This window comes from Anarhichas minor, unplaced genomic scaffold, assembly GCF_050575085.1.
Source record: "Anarhichas minor isolate MPS153535 unplaced genomic scaffold, ASM5057508v1 ptg000051l, whole genome shotgun sequence".
Classification (NCBI taxonomy): domain Eukaryota; kingdom Metazoa; phylum Chordata; class Actinopteri; order Perciformes; family Anarhichadidae; genus Anarhichas; species Anarhichas minor.
The window spans coordinates 5,188,192-5,207,025 of record NW_027466497.1 but is presented as its reverse complement, the minus strand read 5'-3'; the positions used below and the strand labels follow the sequence as shown (position 1 = coordinate 5,207,025).

Genomic DNA, 18,834 nt, shown 5'->3' with positions numbered 1-18,834 from the left:
ACAGCTCTCCACTAATGTGGGTTAAATATGTGGAACATGCTGCAGCCTCATTATCATTCAAGCCACATGCAGTCTCAGACTACTGCATGCTTGCTTAATATTATCTGCTATTACTGTTATGCCTGAGAGCCTGTTGACTTTTCCAGCCCTGTCTCTGTCTGTATATATATATATGTGTGTGTGTGTGTTGGGCATCTGTCAGCTATGGTCCGGTTGCCACCAATGTGGTAATCCCATAAAACAATGACAATGACAATGACAATGAGGCAAACCAGCCTTGAAATGACACACACACACACACACACTGGCACACAGTCAGTGTTGCCGTTTGGCTTGAGCCGAGACTGTGACATGAGACATGAGAGGAACAACCTATTCAGTCTGGTGTTACACTCACAACGCCTGTGTTTCACACAGCGTCGGATAGAGGGAGATGGGAAGAAGAGCCTAGATTTACACAGGCGTGCAGCAGGAGTGAGCAGCTGTGTGTATACTGTATGTCTGAGTGTATTACACAGAGAGCTACATATCCTAGCTGACACATAGTTTGCTCTGGGTTTTTTTTCCTTGACTCTGTCACATGCTGCACGTGAGTAGCAGGGGTTGGGGGCGGGCATTATGCAAGACTCTCTTTTAGGTATACTGGTTAGTCCTCATCCAGCCTGCCTCGGCTCCATCACAGAGCCTAATGGGCTGGGAGATGGCTGTTTCTGGGGCCGGGTGGTTTACAGAGTGTGGGATGATCAACACCACCTGCTGCGTGTTGCCCCTCGAAAATCAGCGTTTGGATCCACGGGGCAGCAGAGTACATCTGGAATAATAAACAGGAAAAAAGGAGCTCCATTTGCGCTTAGACAGTGAAGGAAAAAAAAACAGTGTGTTACCCTGTGGAATGCAGAGTTTGTATGTATGTGAGCAGCATTTCAAGGGCCAGAGGTGGTGATTATGGCCCCTGGCAGTATGTGAGGTGGCAGCTGACAACACAATATGGTCTCCCTCTCTGTCTAATGTTTATGTAAATTGTATTGCAGAGTAATGTTTCCTATCATTTCTAGGGTTTCACATGTTTACAGTGTGGGTATTTCTCTGCCGGGCTTACCAGGACAGGCAGATTCCCTTAATGGACCCCAAATCCACAGCTTTGAATATTCATAGATATGTGATTTTTTTTTTTCATATGTGCCAATACTAGAATTTATACAGTTAATATGCCCAGCCTCATATTGATAGGGATGCCCTATGAACCCCCCCACCCATTCCCTCCTCCCTTTGAAGAGAGAGTAGTCTTTATAAGGCTTCAAGAGCCACTGGGCCACAGGACCCTTTATTCATTATTGACGATTCACCGTGGACTTCATTACTTGTTGTGCAATTAAATATGTATTCAAAAAAGAAAAGAAAAGGAAATATGTATGCCGTGCAATTCATCAACCGGCCGGAGGGATGGAAGGTGTGGGCGTATGGGGGTTTTAAGAAATCCCTCGTAGTGCGCATGCGCATAGATTTGAAGCGAATACGCCATATTGAATTCCCGTAGGAAACGGCTAGCATTTTTTTTTTTCCCCAGCTAGCGGTGTAACGGGGACAGTTTCTCAATGGTTCCTAGTTCGGTTTAATGTTTAAATACTTCTCTTTTCGTCACCCCGGACAAAGCGGTGCCCGTTGAGAGGTCCAGGCCGCAGGCTCGGTAGCGTGCGTTAGCTATACTTGTAGGAGGGGGTGTTACCAGAGAGAGAAGTTGAATGGATCCGAGGGTAGCTTGGATTCAGCCCGAACAGAAAGGACCTGCGAACGCCTTATGGATGCACGTCTGGGAGACCTCTCAGGGAGTACGGACACTCTCCGCTCAGCACCACCAGCTCCACAACCAGAACCACAACCAGTGCGTGAATTACGCAGCGTTGGATGTTTTAAAAAATGTGGCCACCGCGGTGGTGGCATCGGGCAACAAGAAGAGCATTTGCAGCAGTAACGTTACTGCCGGTTTGAGCAAAGGCAGCAGTAGCCATCGCAGCATCATAAACGGCACTACTACTAGTATTAATGGCACTGCGCTGTCCAACGGGAATGTAACACACAACTCTTTCACCGCGACGCACGCAGCTGATCCAGGATCCGGCTCCTCGTCGTCGTCGTCGTCCTCGCAGGAATCCCGGACCGACAGTCCGCCTTCTTCCAGCTGCTCACTCGAAAGGACTACTACTGTTGGAAATGCACCGGGCAACGTCAATAAAAACGTCGGGGGTGCCAATCTGCTCTTCAACGTGAGGGACAGCATGGACAATAATGTCAACCTTTACCACCATCATCACCACCATCATCATCATCACCTACAACAGGAGCACCCGGCTTTTAATTTACAGCAGATTTGCGTGAAGCGCCATCAGGTCCACCCCTCTCCTTTACCTGTAAACCACACACACAACCATCACCACCCGGGCCGGAGGAAAATTGACAACAAAGCGAGCACTTATGGGATGAATTACTTGCTTTCAAACTGCACTAATGGCAATTACGCGAGCACTTGGACGCCTTGGAAGACGAGGAAGTACAGCCCCGGGGTCCTCGGGTGAGTGAACACTTATCACTGCTTTTTAGGATTTAGAAGGTTAACGTTGACATCTGTCGTTTGAATTGTTAAAAAGCCGTTGGGGATTTGTATTTTGTTGCATGTGTCAAGTATCATTGTACATGATGTTCCAACGTGATGTAGCTATTCGTTTCCCCAACGCAGTAAACGCGATCTACGTTAGCAGCGTAAACTGGAGTTGGGCTGTTTGCTGGATAGCTAAAAAAAAAAAAGCTACCGTTAGATTAGTTGCGTAAAGAGACCGGAAGTGCTGAAATTTTTGTCTGCTCAAGTTTGAACTGTGCCGTTAAAAAAATGTACAACTAACTATTGATGAGTACGATTTAAAAGACATGCATTAATTGGAAGTGTATAACAATACACATAATCACAGCATCAAGTACTCTTTAGTAGTGTTTGGAGATTTATTTAGAAGGTTTTGACCGGATATGTAATCCGTTGGTTACCGTTAGCATGACTGATTAGCCTAAAGCTAGCTCAGCTAACAGCTTTTCCCCTTTTGTCTCCACATTGAAGTTGGGAAACTAGCAATTTTAAAAATTAAATCAATAATCTTTCGTCAAGCAAATAAGAGTGAGCCGAATGAAATATAAAACGCTAAATAGCTAACTGGAATAATTATAAAATACTACGACCAGGTCTTAGCTAATGGGGTTGAATAACACTAAACTTATGTTAATGTTGGGTGTATTTATGTGCCTGAACTATTCCTAATGACTTGATCATAAAAGTTACATTTAGAGTATGATACAACTTTAAAGGAGGAGCATTGATATTGTATGTTTCAGTAGTTTTCATAGCATTTCATTTCACTTTACAGTTTACTTCAAAAGTGAAGTTTATTAATACGTTAAGTTGTGCAGTCTTCTTTGAATTCATTGTGTTAAAGTTCTGGATAGTTGGCCTTTTTAAACTCTGGTTATTCTGGGTACAGTTATGGTTTACTCTCTTTTCACAGGTTGTTCCTCATGGAGCTCTCTCAGGGTGACATAAGATATGTCCCAGACAGGCTGGGACATACTGTACATATCTAGTAACGTAACGTTACACTGTTGGTGTAGTAAGAGCAGTGTAACTGAATATAATATGATTTGTTATGTTATCATGGTAGGTATTATGCTCTGACAGAAGCCTTCATCCATAAGAAATGACAGAGGAACTCCCAGATGTGTTGCAGGACCTTGTGATATTTGCAATGGCTGGTTGCACCCATCTAACCTCTTAATTAATACTGCGTCCTGCAGGTAGTGAATTAATAAAAAGGTGTCCTTTTCTTCGGGTATTTGTGTTTGCACACGTTTTTCTGATGCAAGTTTTGGCTTGTGCACTAATAAGTCTTGCAGTAGCTTGCCTCCAGGGGCTCTGTTTGAAGTCCCACACACAGAGGGATCTGCCCTTCAGATTGAAAATGCTAATACTTGTGTGGTGGTGCTGTCTTGATATTGTGAAGATCAGAGTAGGATAGCAAACTCTGGTCATGTACTGCACCTTTGAAGACTGTTTATTACTTTAACACTGGGTCCTAAAGTTATGTTTGACCCTAAACTATTTTTTCAGGGATGGCTGCAACAGCAGTTCTTCTTCTGACTGTGGGGGGCCCAACAATTACCATGGCGGGCTGTTGGCATGTAAACACCCTGGTCTGCTGGCAGAGAGTTTTGAACCAAAGAGTGGGCACATCATGGGCTGACTGCGTATCCTCCAGGGCTCTTGTAATTGATTGTGACAGTCTCCCTGTTCTGTATTTCACACTGACATCATGGTATGCGTTCCTAGAAAAATGAATGGCCACAGGGTTGAACAGAGTTCCACTGTTGTAAAGCATTTGACCGGTCAGAAATCTTTACATTCAGCCCGAACACAAAACCATACCATAGGGCGATGATTATGAAGCCTGTGACTTCAGGCGTACTGGGTGATGGGGCCTTTGTGTTAAAGTTGAGTAAAACACTCAGGGCCATGTCGGCTCTGTGAGGGTTTAAAATCCTCAGAAAACCTTAAAGGTGTGTTGTACCTGTCTCTTGATGAGGAACACATATCCTCACTGATGGTAAGATAAGACTTCTACAAAAACCTAGACCGTGACCACTTTTGTTCTGTCTTATTTCTCGTGGTTATGTTAAGCTCTGTGGTTTGTGTTATGAATAGGGCTACGTGTAGTATTACGGTTAGGTTAGAGAAAAAGGCTCGGACTCAAATGATATGTGATCCTAAAAAACTTCTTTATTCCGTCACACTTGAGCAATTTTTTCCCCGGCGGCTCCTGTTTGCACATCGTACTGTTAAATAAAAAACTAAAACCTAAGTGGCTCCCAATGGGCAGGCCAGCCACACAGTGTATGAATGGTAGAAAGGCGCTACATAAATGCACTCCGTTTACCTTTTTCACAAGTACAGCACCAGATTAGATCTTTGTCTGATCAGGTCTGCAGTAAAGTAGCAGCTATCAAAACTCATGCAGCATACAGCAGCGTTACTTTGCTTCCTCGGCTCTGGGCTGATGGGGGTTAACCTGCACCGTGATAAGAAGGAGGCATATCTTGGGCCATCTGGAGAGGTTTTTTTTAAAATCTTTTTCCAAACTGTAAGCCAAAAATGTGTGAATGCGTAAGTCAGTCTTTTTTAGAAGATACCCTCATATGATTGTTAGTTGTGTATAACTTCACAATAAGAAATGTGAAACACTCAAAATGAAAAGAGATATTTCACATCATGTACAGTTCCTTCTCTCAATCCAGGCGTCGTCCTGCTCTGTGTGGAGCATAATAACTGTGACTGAGGTGAGAGTAACCGTTGCCCGTCTCCCTCTTAGACTCCACGAGGAGGTGATGGACCTCTACAACTTCATGTCTCCTCGGCCGGAGGAAGCAGCTATGAGGAAGGAGGTGGTGAGCCGGATAGAGATGATCATTAAGGAGCTGTGGCCCACTGCAGATGTAAGAGACACACACACACACACACACAAGTCATGAACTCTTTCTTGGTCGGGACCAGTGACCTTCTGGAGGCAACTGATCCTGAGACGACGTCTCTCAAAGGAATATTTCTAAATAGAGCTGGAGGACCCTGCAGCTGGTTGAGAAGTAGTGTTGATGTAATGCCCCTCTCTTTACTTCATCATGTAAAACACACGCAGTGGTGATTTGTTGGCTGCCACTCTTCCCTCCTCCCACCGTGAGCCAGAGTGTCGGGTAAATGGATCAAGCCCCTGATTTGTACCAGCCTCCCTTTTCATTTCAGCCTATTATCCCGGCCTGTCTTTGTGCTCCGGCCTCGTCGTATTCACCAGACGGAAAGGGAGAGAACTCCACTCTGCTTCCTTTTGGAGAGCTTTCACTTGCAGACCCCAAAAGGACTTTTTTTCTAACTATTGTGTACTTAATTTGGCACCGTTACTGTCCCTGAAGTGGGAATACTGAGTTCTTGATAGTTTGCATAGATGGAAACCTTTTCTGAATCTGAAAATGAATGTGCTTGTGGAAAGCACCTGTGGTTGAAGCCGCTCTCTTCAAGTGGATAGATTGTGCCGTAATGCCCCCAAAATCAAACTCTCTCAATCCTTAACCAGCTCTGTCTTTAACAGATGAACTACTCAGACTTTTGCTCATTTTCATATTTCTTCATCATTGTTGTTTCCAGGTCCAAATATTTGGCAGCTTCAGCACAGGGCTGTACCTTCCAACAAGGTAAGACGCTAGTATTAATGTAAACTTTATCCCTGGTGTGTTTTCCTGGCCAGTAATTTAACGTCCCGAATGTTTTTTTTTTTCCCTCAGCGACATTGACCTGGTGGTGTTTGGGAAGTGGGAGCGCCCCCCGCTGCAAGAGCTGGAACAGGCTCTCCGCAAGCACAACGTGGCCGAACCGTTCTCCATCAAAGTGCTGGACAAAGCCACGGTGAGTAACCGGGGCCGGTTCCTGTGTTCACATCGAGGCCCGAAATAAAGCCACACCGGAGAATTTAGAAGAAAAATGAGGATTTCATATCCCACCTTCAGTGATGAGCAATGATCTGGCACCACAGAATAGTACGACAGTTAATTTCGGTCCCCCAAAAGGTTTAATTCTTCACGGTAAGTAATAGAACATAACAGTCCCAGTAAATGGGGAACGGATTGTAACAAACGCAGCCAAACCAACATTTGGCAGCACTTATTACACTCCGAGAAAAGTTCGCCTGCGTTTTTTTAAATGGTCAGTAGGATGTGTAAAGCTTTGGCTCGTTACCTCGTTACCTCCATGAGGGGAGAAGAAGAGACTCAATTAGTGTCGTCCATCTGTTTGCGTGATACATGGCACACGCTGCTAGTTGTGTGGGGATCTTTTTCCTGTTGACCTGTAAATATACAGTATGTGCCAACTATAATATTGCAAAAGCAGCTCTAGTTCACCAAAAAATGTAAAATTGGTCATCAGCCACTCACCCTCAGGTCAACGATTCTCCCCCTTTACTTCTGTCTGTTCTTTTAGTCGTTTTTCTCTATTGTTTGAAGTTAAAACATTAATTTTGCATTTTTTTTAATTAGCGATTGGGTCTCAAAGGCTGTCAGTTGGAACAGATGGCTTTCGTGTCCTCAGCTGGTGACTTCACCGTAACGTTTGCTAATTCACGTCTCCGTCTCTCCATTCAGGTGCCAATCATCAAGCTGACCGACCAGGAGACCGAGGTGAAGGTGGACATCAGCTTCAACGTGGAGACTGGAGTGAAGGCGGCAAGCTTCATTAAAGATTATGTTAAGGTGAGATACACCTACCTGTATTGGTGATGCACATTGTTTTCATAGTGTTATTTAATGAAATGATGCACACAAGTCCAGACGGGGATTGTGAATTGAAGAAATCCGGCCACAACGCACATTACTGCGTACTACGCAGATATGGAGGAAGAGAGCAGCAAAAGGTCCCGTAGACGTATTTAAGTAAAAACCACCAGAGGAGTCGCATAATTGCCATTTTACAGTGGGGTCTAAATACAGCTACTTTGGAAATTCCCGCTGTGAATCAGGCAAGCCAGCAGTTAAAAGCATTACACTTTAACTTCACTCCAATCTTGAATTGGCACTTCTCATTTCCAAAGTGAAGCTGGGACCGACCCCAGCAACTGTGCTCAGAATAATATCCTCTTAACTCACGCTGAGTCTGCGCGTGGCTGAAGATCTTGCTGCCAAATCGACTCAGCGGAGGTGACTGTGGCTCCGACAGAAAGATCTCTGCCTGCTTTAGTCTCGGTGGTGGTACCTAACGCAAGAGAGGAATTCCAGGAGCTGATGTTCCAGCGAGTCTTGGCCTTTTTTCATTTTCTGTTGTTGATTTTAGTGTTATGGTTTTCTGGGTCTACGTGTCGGAGCTTGAAAGCCTGCGGTCGACTACCACAGCCAGCATCACTCCGGTGGTGGTGGGTGTGACGGCTTCCAGTGCAGTCATTGAGAGGTCAACCTGAAAGTTCAAGCTCGTGGGTCACATTTCCATGCAGCCAGTCGTGGTCTCACTTCTCAAGGGGAGACACCCCATGAGCGAAACATTGGTTTTCATGAGGTGCTCGATTTTAAGATTCTGGGCTGTTTTTTTGTTTCTTTATTGTTTCAGAATATTGGAAAGAAAACATCCAAAATACACATTTAGGTGTTTATTTTACTGCTTTGTCTAATAGCAGTTCACCAAAAGCGAGAGACAGACTTTGATCACTTCATTTACTTATGTTAAATGAAAAAAAATGAATTATTTCCTTTGAGTGAAGTCCTTGAAAATGTCAAAATAGTCCTTGAAAACGTACTTGAAAGTCCTTGGCGTTTATTTTTTAATGTCTGCATGAACTGAAATGACATGATACACATGACATGATCAATATTTCATGGTTACCTAATAATTGCTGAATCGAAACATAATTAAATTGACTTAAATTCAAAAGGAAAGTGTAATTGCTCATTTGAATCTACTTTTTTGTTTCGTTTAAGGGTTCTGTCCTCCGCTCTCTTCCCGTTACCTAACCCAGAGTTTGACTGAATCCACCGTTCTCACATCCGTCTCTTCTTCCGCTTTCAGATGTATCCAGTGCTGCCTTACCTGATCTTTGTCCTCAAGCAGTTTCTGCTGCAGAGAGATCTAAACGAAGTCTTCACTGGAGGAATCAGCTCGTACAGCCTGATCCTCATGGTCATCAGCTTCCTACAGGTACAGTGAGACGCAGACACGCAACCCATAAACATGTTGCACAAGCAGGAAGCATCCCAGGGGAAGGAAGCAGCCGCCGCAGCTGCACGCTGGAGCTTAGAGGTAACAGCAGTGCTATGAAAGTGCTGCAGTATTGTAGTGTATTGGCCACGGTGTGTTTGAAGATAGTAACACCAACACTGATGGTAGTAGCAATAACAGCATGCACAGTAGAATTAGTAGTAAACAGCTTCCCACATATCCAGTGTTGTACATGGATTACTCTAAAAATCACTAGTAACTCATGAAATACAGAATAGTAATGTCGTATTATTCCCAGATAGCGCTGTTTGTTGTGTGTGTTGTTGCGGCGCTGTCCCGGGTGCTGAATTGTACCAGAGGAGAGCGACAGACAGGTTTTTTTATTTGATATACTGGCTAGGCTACAGTTTATTCATTCATTCAACATATAAGCTCATTTCCTATTTCTGTGATTTATCTGATGGAGTTATTGTGCATTTGTTTTGTGATTTTCGTTTCAATAAAAAGGAAAAGCCGTGACAAGATGTTTGTCATCTCTCAATAGACAATGATGGCAAAGTAAAGCACAATATAAGTAAATAATGGCCACGAGTTAAGAGGAAAGTTGACAGCTTGTGTTGTCGTCGTCGTCGCCCCCCCCCCCTCCCCCCCAGCCGTTTAATGCACAGACCGGACCGGGATGCTCCACGTGTTAAGAAGCCACTGCAGAAAGAGCTTTTACTTCAAAGCAACTGTAATATATCTGACTGCTTCTCTGGCTGAGTGAAGGATGAGAGGTGACTAATGCTGGTAGAGAGAAGGAGGTTAAGGAGGAGGTGATATATTTCTCTCTTAAGCTTCGAAGCTCCAAAAAGTGTATATATAGGGACAGCCCTATAATCTTAATGAATGCACAGCAACACTTGCTTTCTATACATACTAATCCAGTCTTCCTGCGCTTGCCCTTCAGCTCCATCCTCGTATCGATGCCAGGAACCCCAGTGAGAATTTGGGCGTGCTGCTGATCGAGTTCTTCGAGTTGTACGGCCGCCATTTCAACTACCTGAAAACTGGGATCCGCATCAAAAGTGGAGGCGCATACTTAGCCAAAGAGGAGATCATGAAGGCCATGACCAATGGATACAGACCATCCACGCTGTGCATAGAGGACCCGCTTCTCCCAGGTGTGTGTGTGTGTGTGTGTGTGTGTGTGTGTGTGTGTGTGTGTGTGTGTGTGTGTGTCGCAAGTTTACAACGATTACAGTGAACTCAAAATGAGGTTGTTGGGGAACTGTCATGCCATAGAGTTTACGACGCCATCTTGTTTCTCTTCCACCCTTTTAAAATGTACCTCTGTTTGTGTTCGTCTTTACTGCATGCAGGTAATGACGTGGGGAGGGGCTCCTATGGTGCCATGCATGTCAAGCAGGTGTTTGACTATGCCTACACTGTGCTGAGTCATGCTGTGTCGCCGCTTGCACGGTCGTATCCCAACAAAGACTGTGAAAGGTTTGCATTCAATCCACTCAACAGCACCAAAGATACCCAGAATAAAAGTGGTTCTCTTTTAAACCTCTCTGTCTGTCTGTCTGTCTGTCTGTGTCTCTCTCTCTCTCTCTCTCTCTCTCTCTCTCTCTCTCTCTCTCTCTTCTCCCTGCAGCACCTTGGGGAGGATAATCCGGTTGACCCAGGAAGTTATCGACTACAGGGAATGGATCATTAAGAAGTGGGGGGGCAGGGATCTGGCGCGAACAGACAACAGAGGTACGACTCCTCAGACTTCAATATACAAATCTAGAGTAGTGAAGAAATAACTGCTTATGCTCTCCGTGATCATTTGAAGCCAGGACTGTATGAGGAGTACAGGGTTCAGAGGTTCACTCTGATACGTAGAAAACATCTTATAAAACTCATGTTTTCCGCTTCAATGAATTTGAAGTCACTGAATTCTATTAAAAGAAGAATTTTCAAAGTTCACCACTCTACTGAAAAAAACTAAACTTTTCATGTATGAATAATAAATTCCACAGAGCAGAGTGTGTCAAATTTGTGAATTACTGAACCTTCCATCCTTTATTTATTTATTTTTTTTTTTTTGCAGTTTCACCTCCCAAGGAGCCGGTGTCGGAGCGGGAGCCCTGTGTGCTTGGCGGGGGTGTCGGGACGGAGGAGCAGCAAAGAGAATCGGTGTCGCCCCACAGCGCCGACTCGCCCATGTCCATCTCCAGCCCCCAGCAGCACTCCTCCGCCTCCTCCGTCTCCTCGCTGTCTGGATCAGACAACGTAAGAACAACACACGCACACACGTGTGATCAGCAGATAGGCACGCACTGGAAACAGCACTCGGTGTGGTTTCTGCCTTTTGTAGCTCAACAGATTGAAAGATACCGTAGTTGTCAAGTGAATTCTGACATGAAGAGTTAATCCACATAAAAGCTACTTCTGTATACGTCATGACAAATTACTGCAGACCTATATGCAGTTTTAACTCTTGATATATTGTCTGGCACAACGAATATGTTGTGATTATGTAATGGACAACCAACGTAATGGAGTAATACAGACACCCACTTGGTATAACTACATGCAGCGTCACCTTTTTTTCCCTGTCCAACCCATCTGATGGAAGCCCCACAAATCTAATTTCAATGCACTATTAGCTACAAGTGTGAACCTGGTTGATGAGTTAATCATCCGTGTAAAACGGTTAATGTGAGAAGTGTTGAGTTTAAAGAAGATAATGCTTGTATAGGACTGCTATTCATAGCATGTATGTCCTTTACAAGGGAGAGAACTTTACCTAAAAACAGGGCCGGCTGTAAAGGCGTTAGCAGGACATAGACGGCAATGATGACGCTACAGTTTATGTACTCCAAAACTGATTTGGAAGCAAGGGTCTCAATGTGAATGCCTGCATGTCAAAGCTACTGAAGCTCACTCCGGTGAATACATTACCCGGTTTAGTGCACTGAGGCAGCTATATGATGAATGTGAAATTCATATTAGGAGCTCAGAAGCCTTTGGAGTGGCGTCATGATGCCAGAGGACATGGCTCTTTATGAAAGCCATCGAGAGGGGAGAAGATGACGAATGGAAGGTGTCCGATGTGCTGGAGCTCCTGCAGGACGTTCAGAGTAGAGAGAGAGAGAGAGAGAGAGAGAGAGAGAGAGAGAGAGAGAGAGAGAGAGAGAGAGAGAGAGAGAGAGAGAGAGAGAGAGAGAGAGAGAGAGAGAGAGAGAGAGAGAGAGAGAGAGAGAGAGAGAGAGAGAGAGAGAGAGAGAGAGAGAGAGAGAGAGAGAGAGAGAGCTTTTGCAAATGATGAGATCATACAGAGAGAGCCAGTCTGCCCACAAGCCATGTAGCAAATCATATTCCGAAATAAACCATGCAGCTGCACTGCATACAGCGAGCCAGAAGACAGAGTGGCCTCCTCCATGACCGTGTCAAACTGAGCACAAGGTTGCAGACGTGTAAGGAGAAGCTGAGGAAGCTAAGCGGGTGCTTTGTTTGCTTGGGGCCTAAACATATTGGATGAAGGGTGTGTCGTGTGCAACATGTGGAGGCGGGCATCACATAGCCGTTCCTGAAGAACAACGAACACTGTCATTTCAGAAAGTGCTATTTTCACTACACAACAACAACAAGACATTCTCAAGCTTGCTCATCACGTTCTCTCTTTGCTTTTGTGTCATTCGCCAGGACTCCGATTCAGCGCTGCCGTGTCCCGTCCCTCCTCCAGCCATGCCGCCGTACCCGTCTTTCCCTCCTCTGGGCCTGGCTTTGCCACCGGGCCTCAACATGGGCACCTGCAAGCCCGGCATGGGAGGACACCATCTCCTCCTGCATCCAGGCTCACAGGTAGGAACGTCCACAGGCACTCGGGATTACATCAGCTTAGATCATGAGGGGAAACAATATGACGTAGTGGATCAGGTTTAGGTAGTGTTCAGAGAACTATATCTAAAATATCAGACCAAGATGTTGCTCTTTCCTGTTGTTATTGTTATTAATTATATATGATATTAATTATTGTCCCTTTGGTCCTCCAGGCTCGCATCTCACTGCCCGTTGGTCTAGCAATGCACTCCATACCTGGCAGACAGGTGTGTATAGACACCGGGCTCCCCCCCTTCTTCCACATGCCCCCCCCAGCCCATGCTCATGCCCCCGCCCCCTCCAGCCCCCAGTCTCCGCCCAGCCCCCACTCCAGCCACACACACAAGGTAGGCGCCGGATGCCACACACACACACACGCACTCAAACGCACTGTCGAGGCAGACTTGCCTCACACACACACACACACACACACACACACACACAAGTTCACACTCTCTCATCTCCGTTTCTCTTCCGTTCTCAGCCAAGTGTGTGATTTGTCTCTCTCGCACTCGCAAAAAGTTAAATTGCCATCTGTAGTCATAACTGATCTGTAAACACCGTCACTGCTGCTCAGTGGACTGATGTTCCAACATCTGCCGTGGAAATGACAAAAACAGGGACCAACAGTTTAATCCAATTTTGAGTTCTTTCAGCCTGCTGGCTTATTGAAGGAATTGTTCAACTTTCTGGGTAATACGCTGATTCACTCTCTTGCCAAGAGTTAGATGGGAAGATTGAAACCACTCTCACATTTGTACGTTAGTTATGAAACCACAGACAGCGGGAAGTTAGCTTAATTTAGCAAACGCACTGAAAACGGAGTGTTTCCCCCTAAACCTGGCGTTGTCCAAATGTTAAATAATCTGTTTACCAGCTAATTGTCTGGAATATAATCCGCTTTAAAACCACAACTGGCTAGTCCTACAGTTGTTGTTTTTGTACCAATTAATCAAATGATATACAACATTTAAAATAGTTCGATATGGAGTAAGCTAGGCTAGCTGTTTCCAGCCTTTACGCTAAGCTAAGCTAACTGTATGCTAGCAGTAGCTTCATATTTAGCATGTACACATGAGTGGTATCAATCTTCTCATCTAACTCTCAAAAAGCATATTTCACAAAATGTTTATGTCCATTTAAACAGCTAAGATCTCTTTAGCCCTCACAATGATCCGTGTTGTACCAGCAATGTGTAAGTGCATGCATTTGATTGGTTAGTGCAGTGACATCCAGCATGACATAGCAGCATAGTTTATGTAGTTGTTGGTGCACCATCAGTAAAGAAGTTGGAGGTTTATTTGTACATTCTCTCCAACACGCCTCAGAACGGAGCCAAGTTCAACGTGAAGGGCTTCCACAACCCGCCGCTGGTCAACAACCCGGTCCTGGCTAACCGCGGACACACACACAGTCACACACAGTACCACCGCAACACTTGGCGACGCAGAAAGAGGGACAGCCTCCCGGTCAGCCTCAGCAGATAGGAACCCCTCTTGGGCTCCCTCTCCTCTCCCCTCCTGGCTCTGCGTTTGTCTCCAGGGAGGACGGACGGACAGACAGACAGGCCGACGGAGGACCAGAGACCAGCAGTTTTCACTCTGGGGCTGCCGTGAGATGGAACTACAGCCCCCAGCTCTGCATCTTCCTCCTACTGTCTCTTCCCGCATGACTTTTGTAATTTCAGTATTACGTTACTTTCAGTAACCTCATCTTTGTTTCAGGTCTTTTTTGTTTATTTTTGTGAGACTTGGCGGTGAAGCCATTGCCAAGTCCACTTGACCTCGTCTCGACCGCTGCAGCCAAGCTGCCCGTGGTTCAGTGTTACTTTTTTTGTTTTTTTTACAGTTTATACACTTTTTCATTTGTGCAATAATGTTATTTTTCTTTTTTGGAACTAAAGTAAATGCTTATTTAATTTTGTGTGTGTATATGTAAAGGCATTTTTATACAGTTGTTTTATTTTTGTAGAGTTTTACATTTTGTTTACGAAACCTTTCCCCAGGCAGCATCTCTGGAGTCGTTGTTTCTGTGTGTGTGTGTGTGTGTGTGTGTGTGTGTGCGCCTGTCTGTCGTCAGGTCGAGATAGACCCCGGTTCAAAGACACCCCACCCCCCCGATCTCTTCTTCTCTCCCTGTCTTACTTGTGTTGTTCTGTTTGATAAAGAGAAGCGGGAACAGAAAGGGATACGGAGCTCTTACCTTCAGATTCCTTCCCCTTTTCCTCCATCAGTCTTGTGAAAATGGTCGAGGTTAACGAGAAATTCCTCGTGGAAGTTATATTCCTCGGTCCAGTTTGTCTCAGGCTTCCTGGAGGGAAGTGGGAAGGATGGAAGTTGCACCCTGGGATATCCCGAGAAGCCAGAGTTGAGGATGTAATCCTGTGTTGGCCCAGAAGAGGTCGCTCCTGAGCAGATGGAGCTTCAGCAGTGCTGCCTCCAGGTCGTATGTCTGTGCGTGTGTCCCTTGTGGGACTGTGCTTGTTGCCGTATTTGGTCTTTCGGGGGAAGGCGGGCAGTGACCTGCTAGTTTTGTGTCGTCCATCTTTCTCTCCACCGGAGGCGATTTTTTTTTAAAAAGAAAAGCTTCCCGACTGCAGAGTTTTGGCCTGAAAGAGCCCGTTCTCTTAAACATATATGCTCGTGTCTTTTCATTTCCGTGGTCGTCTCTTTTTTTTATTACATGTTGTCGGAGGGTTGGGGCCGAGAAGGCAACAGCTCATCTAACTTGAATTTGAAGATCAAGATTAGAGTCAGAGTGCAGACAAAAGAGCCTCCGATTCCAGGTTCAGAGGAATCTCTACTCGAGGGGCGTGTGTTGTGGAAATCTGATCCCAGGGCTGAGGTCAACTCTTGCCCGCAGCTGTAAATCAGTGCACAACAACACTAAGATGCTTAGCGATACGGTTTCCTCCTCTATGGTCCTGGACGGAGGAGGAGGAGGGAGGGAGAGCGGGGGTCTTCTTGAACCGAGGACCCTCGTGAAAGGGAACTCATATTTTGATTCCATTCAGGAATCTCGTGTATATTTGATTGCCAGGTACTTCCGCCAATTGTTTGCAATGCCTTCCTTTGTGTTTACTCGGAGTGTGCGTACGTCGTTTTTTCCGCGAGCACAAACGTGTCACGCAAACACACACACACACCTGCAGACGTGACTCGCCCAGAACACTACACACGCTGGTGTTATTACTATGCAAGTGGATTATTCTAATTATTGTGTCAACTCTCCTCTTTCCGTTTTATTTAGTTTTCTCCCCAAAATGACAAAACCCTGCTTGTTGAACTGGAGTAATGTTACTGACTGTCAAGACTTACAAGTCAACTCATGTGAACTACAAGTCCATCCACTGACCCCCCCCTTGTGTTTGTATGAAGGTCCTGATATGTTTTCAAAGTCGAGTTTTCTACATCCGTCAGTCACACGTGAGGAGCGTACGGAGGGATGTTGATGTGGGCGGTTGGGTCTGGGTCTGTGTAGTGTGTGTGACCTAGTGAAACGTGTGTGAGAACGTATCGAGACTCATGACTCGCCACCACCGCTTTTTAATCAGACGCTTCGTGAGCCAAGTGCACCCGAGAGAGCGACTTGCACTCTTGCAGGTGCACTTCAGAAGGGCCAGAGTGTCCACCAACGATTCTTTGACTCTGTTCAGTACTGTTACACTATTTGTGTTTCCCTTTTCATCTTTTAAACCATGGCAACTCTGACCCCACAGTCAAAACCGCACCTGGCGTCAACTCAATCTCAGATGAAGGGTTTCGGTTTTGACCGATGGCTCAGCAGATTATGAGCTACTCATCACGTCCAGATAGAGAAAGTCCTCTCACGTTTAATGATTTGACCCAAATAACAATCATTATGGAAGCCACAGACTTCTCTTAGATGTGCCCAGACATACCATCGTACCCTTTCACCCTGTTTATTCCCTACGGGGGATTGTTTCCATCCAAAGGGAGGTGATCGCGTTGGCGCATGAAATGCTAAATTCCATGCACTCCTAGCCTGATTATCAATTGGATAACAAGGTGAATGTAGTTTCCAGCTGCATCCCTGACAGCCACGTCTGCTTTTTAGCGATTTATAACCAGCAATGATGAGAGGCTGAAAAGATGAAATTGGTGACGGAAGGTTGTCTACTGGGTTAGAGTTGCCTGCATCTCCACACAGCAAAAAAGACTTGACATGCAGTATCCTAGGAAGTCTGTATGGATTCAAACCTCAGCGGCTCGGTGCGCCTCACTCTCCATGTTCACGTCTCCAGATGTGGTGTGAAAAGGAAGCGACAGAGAGTGGCCAGGACCGCTGAGATTTATTGCGTACATGTAGATGCAATGTAATATTACCCCCCTCCTTCCCTCCCTCCCTCCCATTGCGATACAATGAGGGATTTTAAACTGGCGGCTGCTGTTTAGAGAGAAGCGGCAGCCTCTCTTTGTCCTGGCTGATTCATGTGAGCAGTGGCCCTCTGAATGGACACGGAGCTACCGGTGGCCGGAGGGAACCACTGCCCAGCTTGTGGTTGTCGTTATTTTTTTTTGACATTTTTATGTAAATATATTTTTTTCTATTTTATTTTTTAATAAACATTTTAAAACTGCCAGTCAGCGTGTGTTTTGTTTTGTGTGTTGACAGATTCACATGGGCACTTAATGCTGCATTAATACAACAAACAAACAACAAAAGCTCTCATGGTAAAAATATAAGCAAAGAGTTGGCAAATGTAGGCCCTGTATCGGTCTCCGCTATGTTGTTCTGTGCATTTGGTGCTGTGCCGGTAATATACAGTGGGTCTACCAGAGCAAACCAGGGAAGGTGCAGCACGTAAAACGAGACTAAACCACTGTAGAGCTGACGAGAAGTGATAATTCTCATAGGTTTGTTACGACTAGAAACCTTTAATGTTATCGGAGTCATTTGACCCATTGTTCATATGAAAATATATCGATTGGTGCAGCTTTAACTTCTTGATTTATCTCCAATTAGTCTGAACTCTTGTAGTTTAGTTCCCTCTGTGTCTGAGAGGCTCTGGTATCCTCCTCAGTCAACATGTGGTTCTTCTCATCAACACTGGGTGGTGCTCGTGTGCTGCTGTTGGTGCTGAATTGGGAGAACCTCTCAAACTCAAAGTAGACTTTAACCCCTTAAACCAAGCTTCACATTGAGGATCCTGGTCCACTTGTCTTAACCTCGTTGACCTAAAAGCTTTGGATGAAGGTGAAAGGGCCACAAAGTGAGCGTTGAATTGTGAGTCATATGGATCCGTGTTCAGGGCCTATCTCTTTAATGCTGTCAATTTCTTGAATTGTGTCTATTCGGCTTAGAAATGTGGTGCATTTTCACAGAAAATCAACAGAAACTAAAGTCAAGAATGATAAATATAAAGTAGCAACAATAAAATAAATATGTAAAATGTATCTTTTGCAGTAAACTGTACAGTGTGTAAAGCAAAGAGGATGAAATCGACACAATATTGACTAAAGAATGTTCACAATATGAAGAATGTGTAAAAATAATCCAGATTTTGGGTTGGGTTGGACCAGAAACAACAAACTGAGATGCAAAAGAAAGGGGGCTAATGTCCGAGGAGGAGAAAATGAAAGAAGAGAAGTATGAGTGGAAGAAAGAAAAAATGAATCACAATGTGCAGATTAATAATCCATCAGGATTATATTCAGTGTGCGGTGCATACAGTTTAAAATTTCTGCACTGTCTCTTTAAATTGAGCAGCCAGTAGTAATCCTCAATCTGAAGGGGAGAGTAGAGTCAAGTTCACCAGAACACAAGCAATCACTTCCTGTCATCGTTTCCAATGCCGCTTCTCTCGAAACAATTTATAATCAATTAATTGTGTCAGATCTTTGTGCTCCAAAGTGACATCCTATTTTTGTATTGCATTTGTATTTTTGTATTAAAAGACTGCTGAATTCTCACATTAGCTTTGGCCTTTATAATGCATAATGCATTTTTAACAACTGGTTTTACACCAGTTGTCGTCTCGCACTGGAATTGCACTGATGAAGAGATCTCTTCCTGTCATGAAGGAATGAAACGGTGACCAATAATACACACCAATAACGTCCACTATACATATACGCATGTGACTGTATTCAAACACACCTGAAACCATGTGAACGTATCCATTAACAGGAACCCATCAGCTCATTTTTCAGCTCATGTTTGCCTTTTACTGTTTT

At 44.8% G+C, this 18,834-nt stretch overlaps 1 protein-coding gene across 4 annotated transcripts; it reads left to right on the top strand.

The window, feature by feature from the left end:
• The first annotated feature begins 835 nt into the window (after nt 1-835).
• tent4a (terminal nucleotidyltransferase 4A) lies at nt 836-17,240 on the top strand. Of its 4 annotated transcripts, none has more exons than XM_076112645.1 (13): nt 836-2,569; nt 5,403-5,526; nt 6,230-6,276; nt 6,367-6,487; nt 7,222-7,329; nt 8,633-8,761; nt 9,732-9,945; nt 10,144-10,270; nt 10,422-10,525; nt 10,863-11,044; nt 12,461-12,619; nt 12,811-12,864; nt 13,966-17,240. In XM_076112645.1, the coding sequence occupies exons 1-13, from the start codon at nt 1,743-1,745 to the stop codon at nt 14,122-14,124; spliced, it is 2,355 nt and encodes a 784-aa protein (XP_075968760.1). In that variant the 5' UTR covers nt 836-1,742; the 3' UTR covers nt 14,125-17,240. The 4 variants fall into 4 exon arrangements, with proteins under 4 accessions (XP_075968760.1, XP_075968759.1, XP_075968762.1 ...); XM_076112644.1 differs by having other exon boundaries at nt 848-2,569; nt 12,811-12,984; XM_076112647.1 differs by lacking the exon at nt 836-2,569 and adding an exon at nt 2,595-2,886 and having other exon boundaries at nt 12,811-12,984.
• Nucleotides 17,241-18,834: the final 1,594 nt, after the last annotated feature.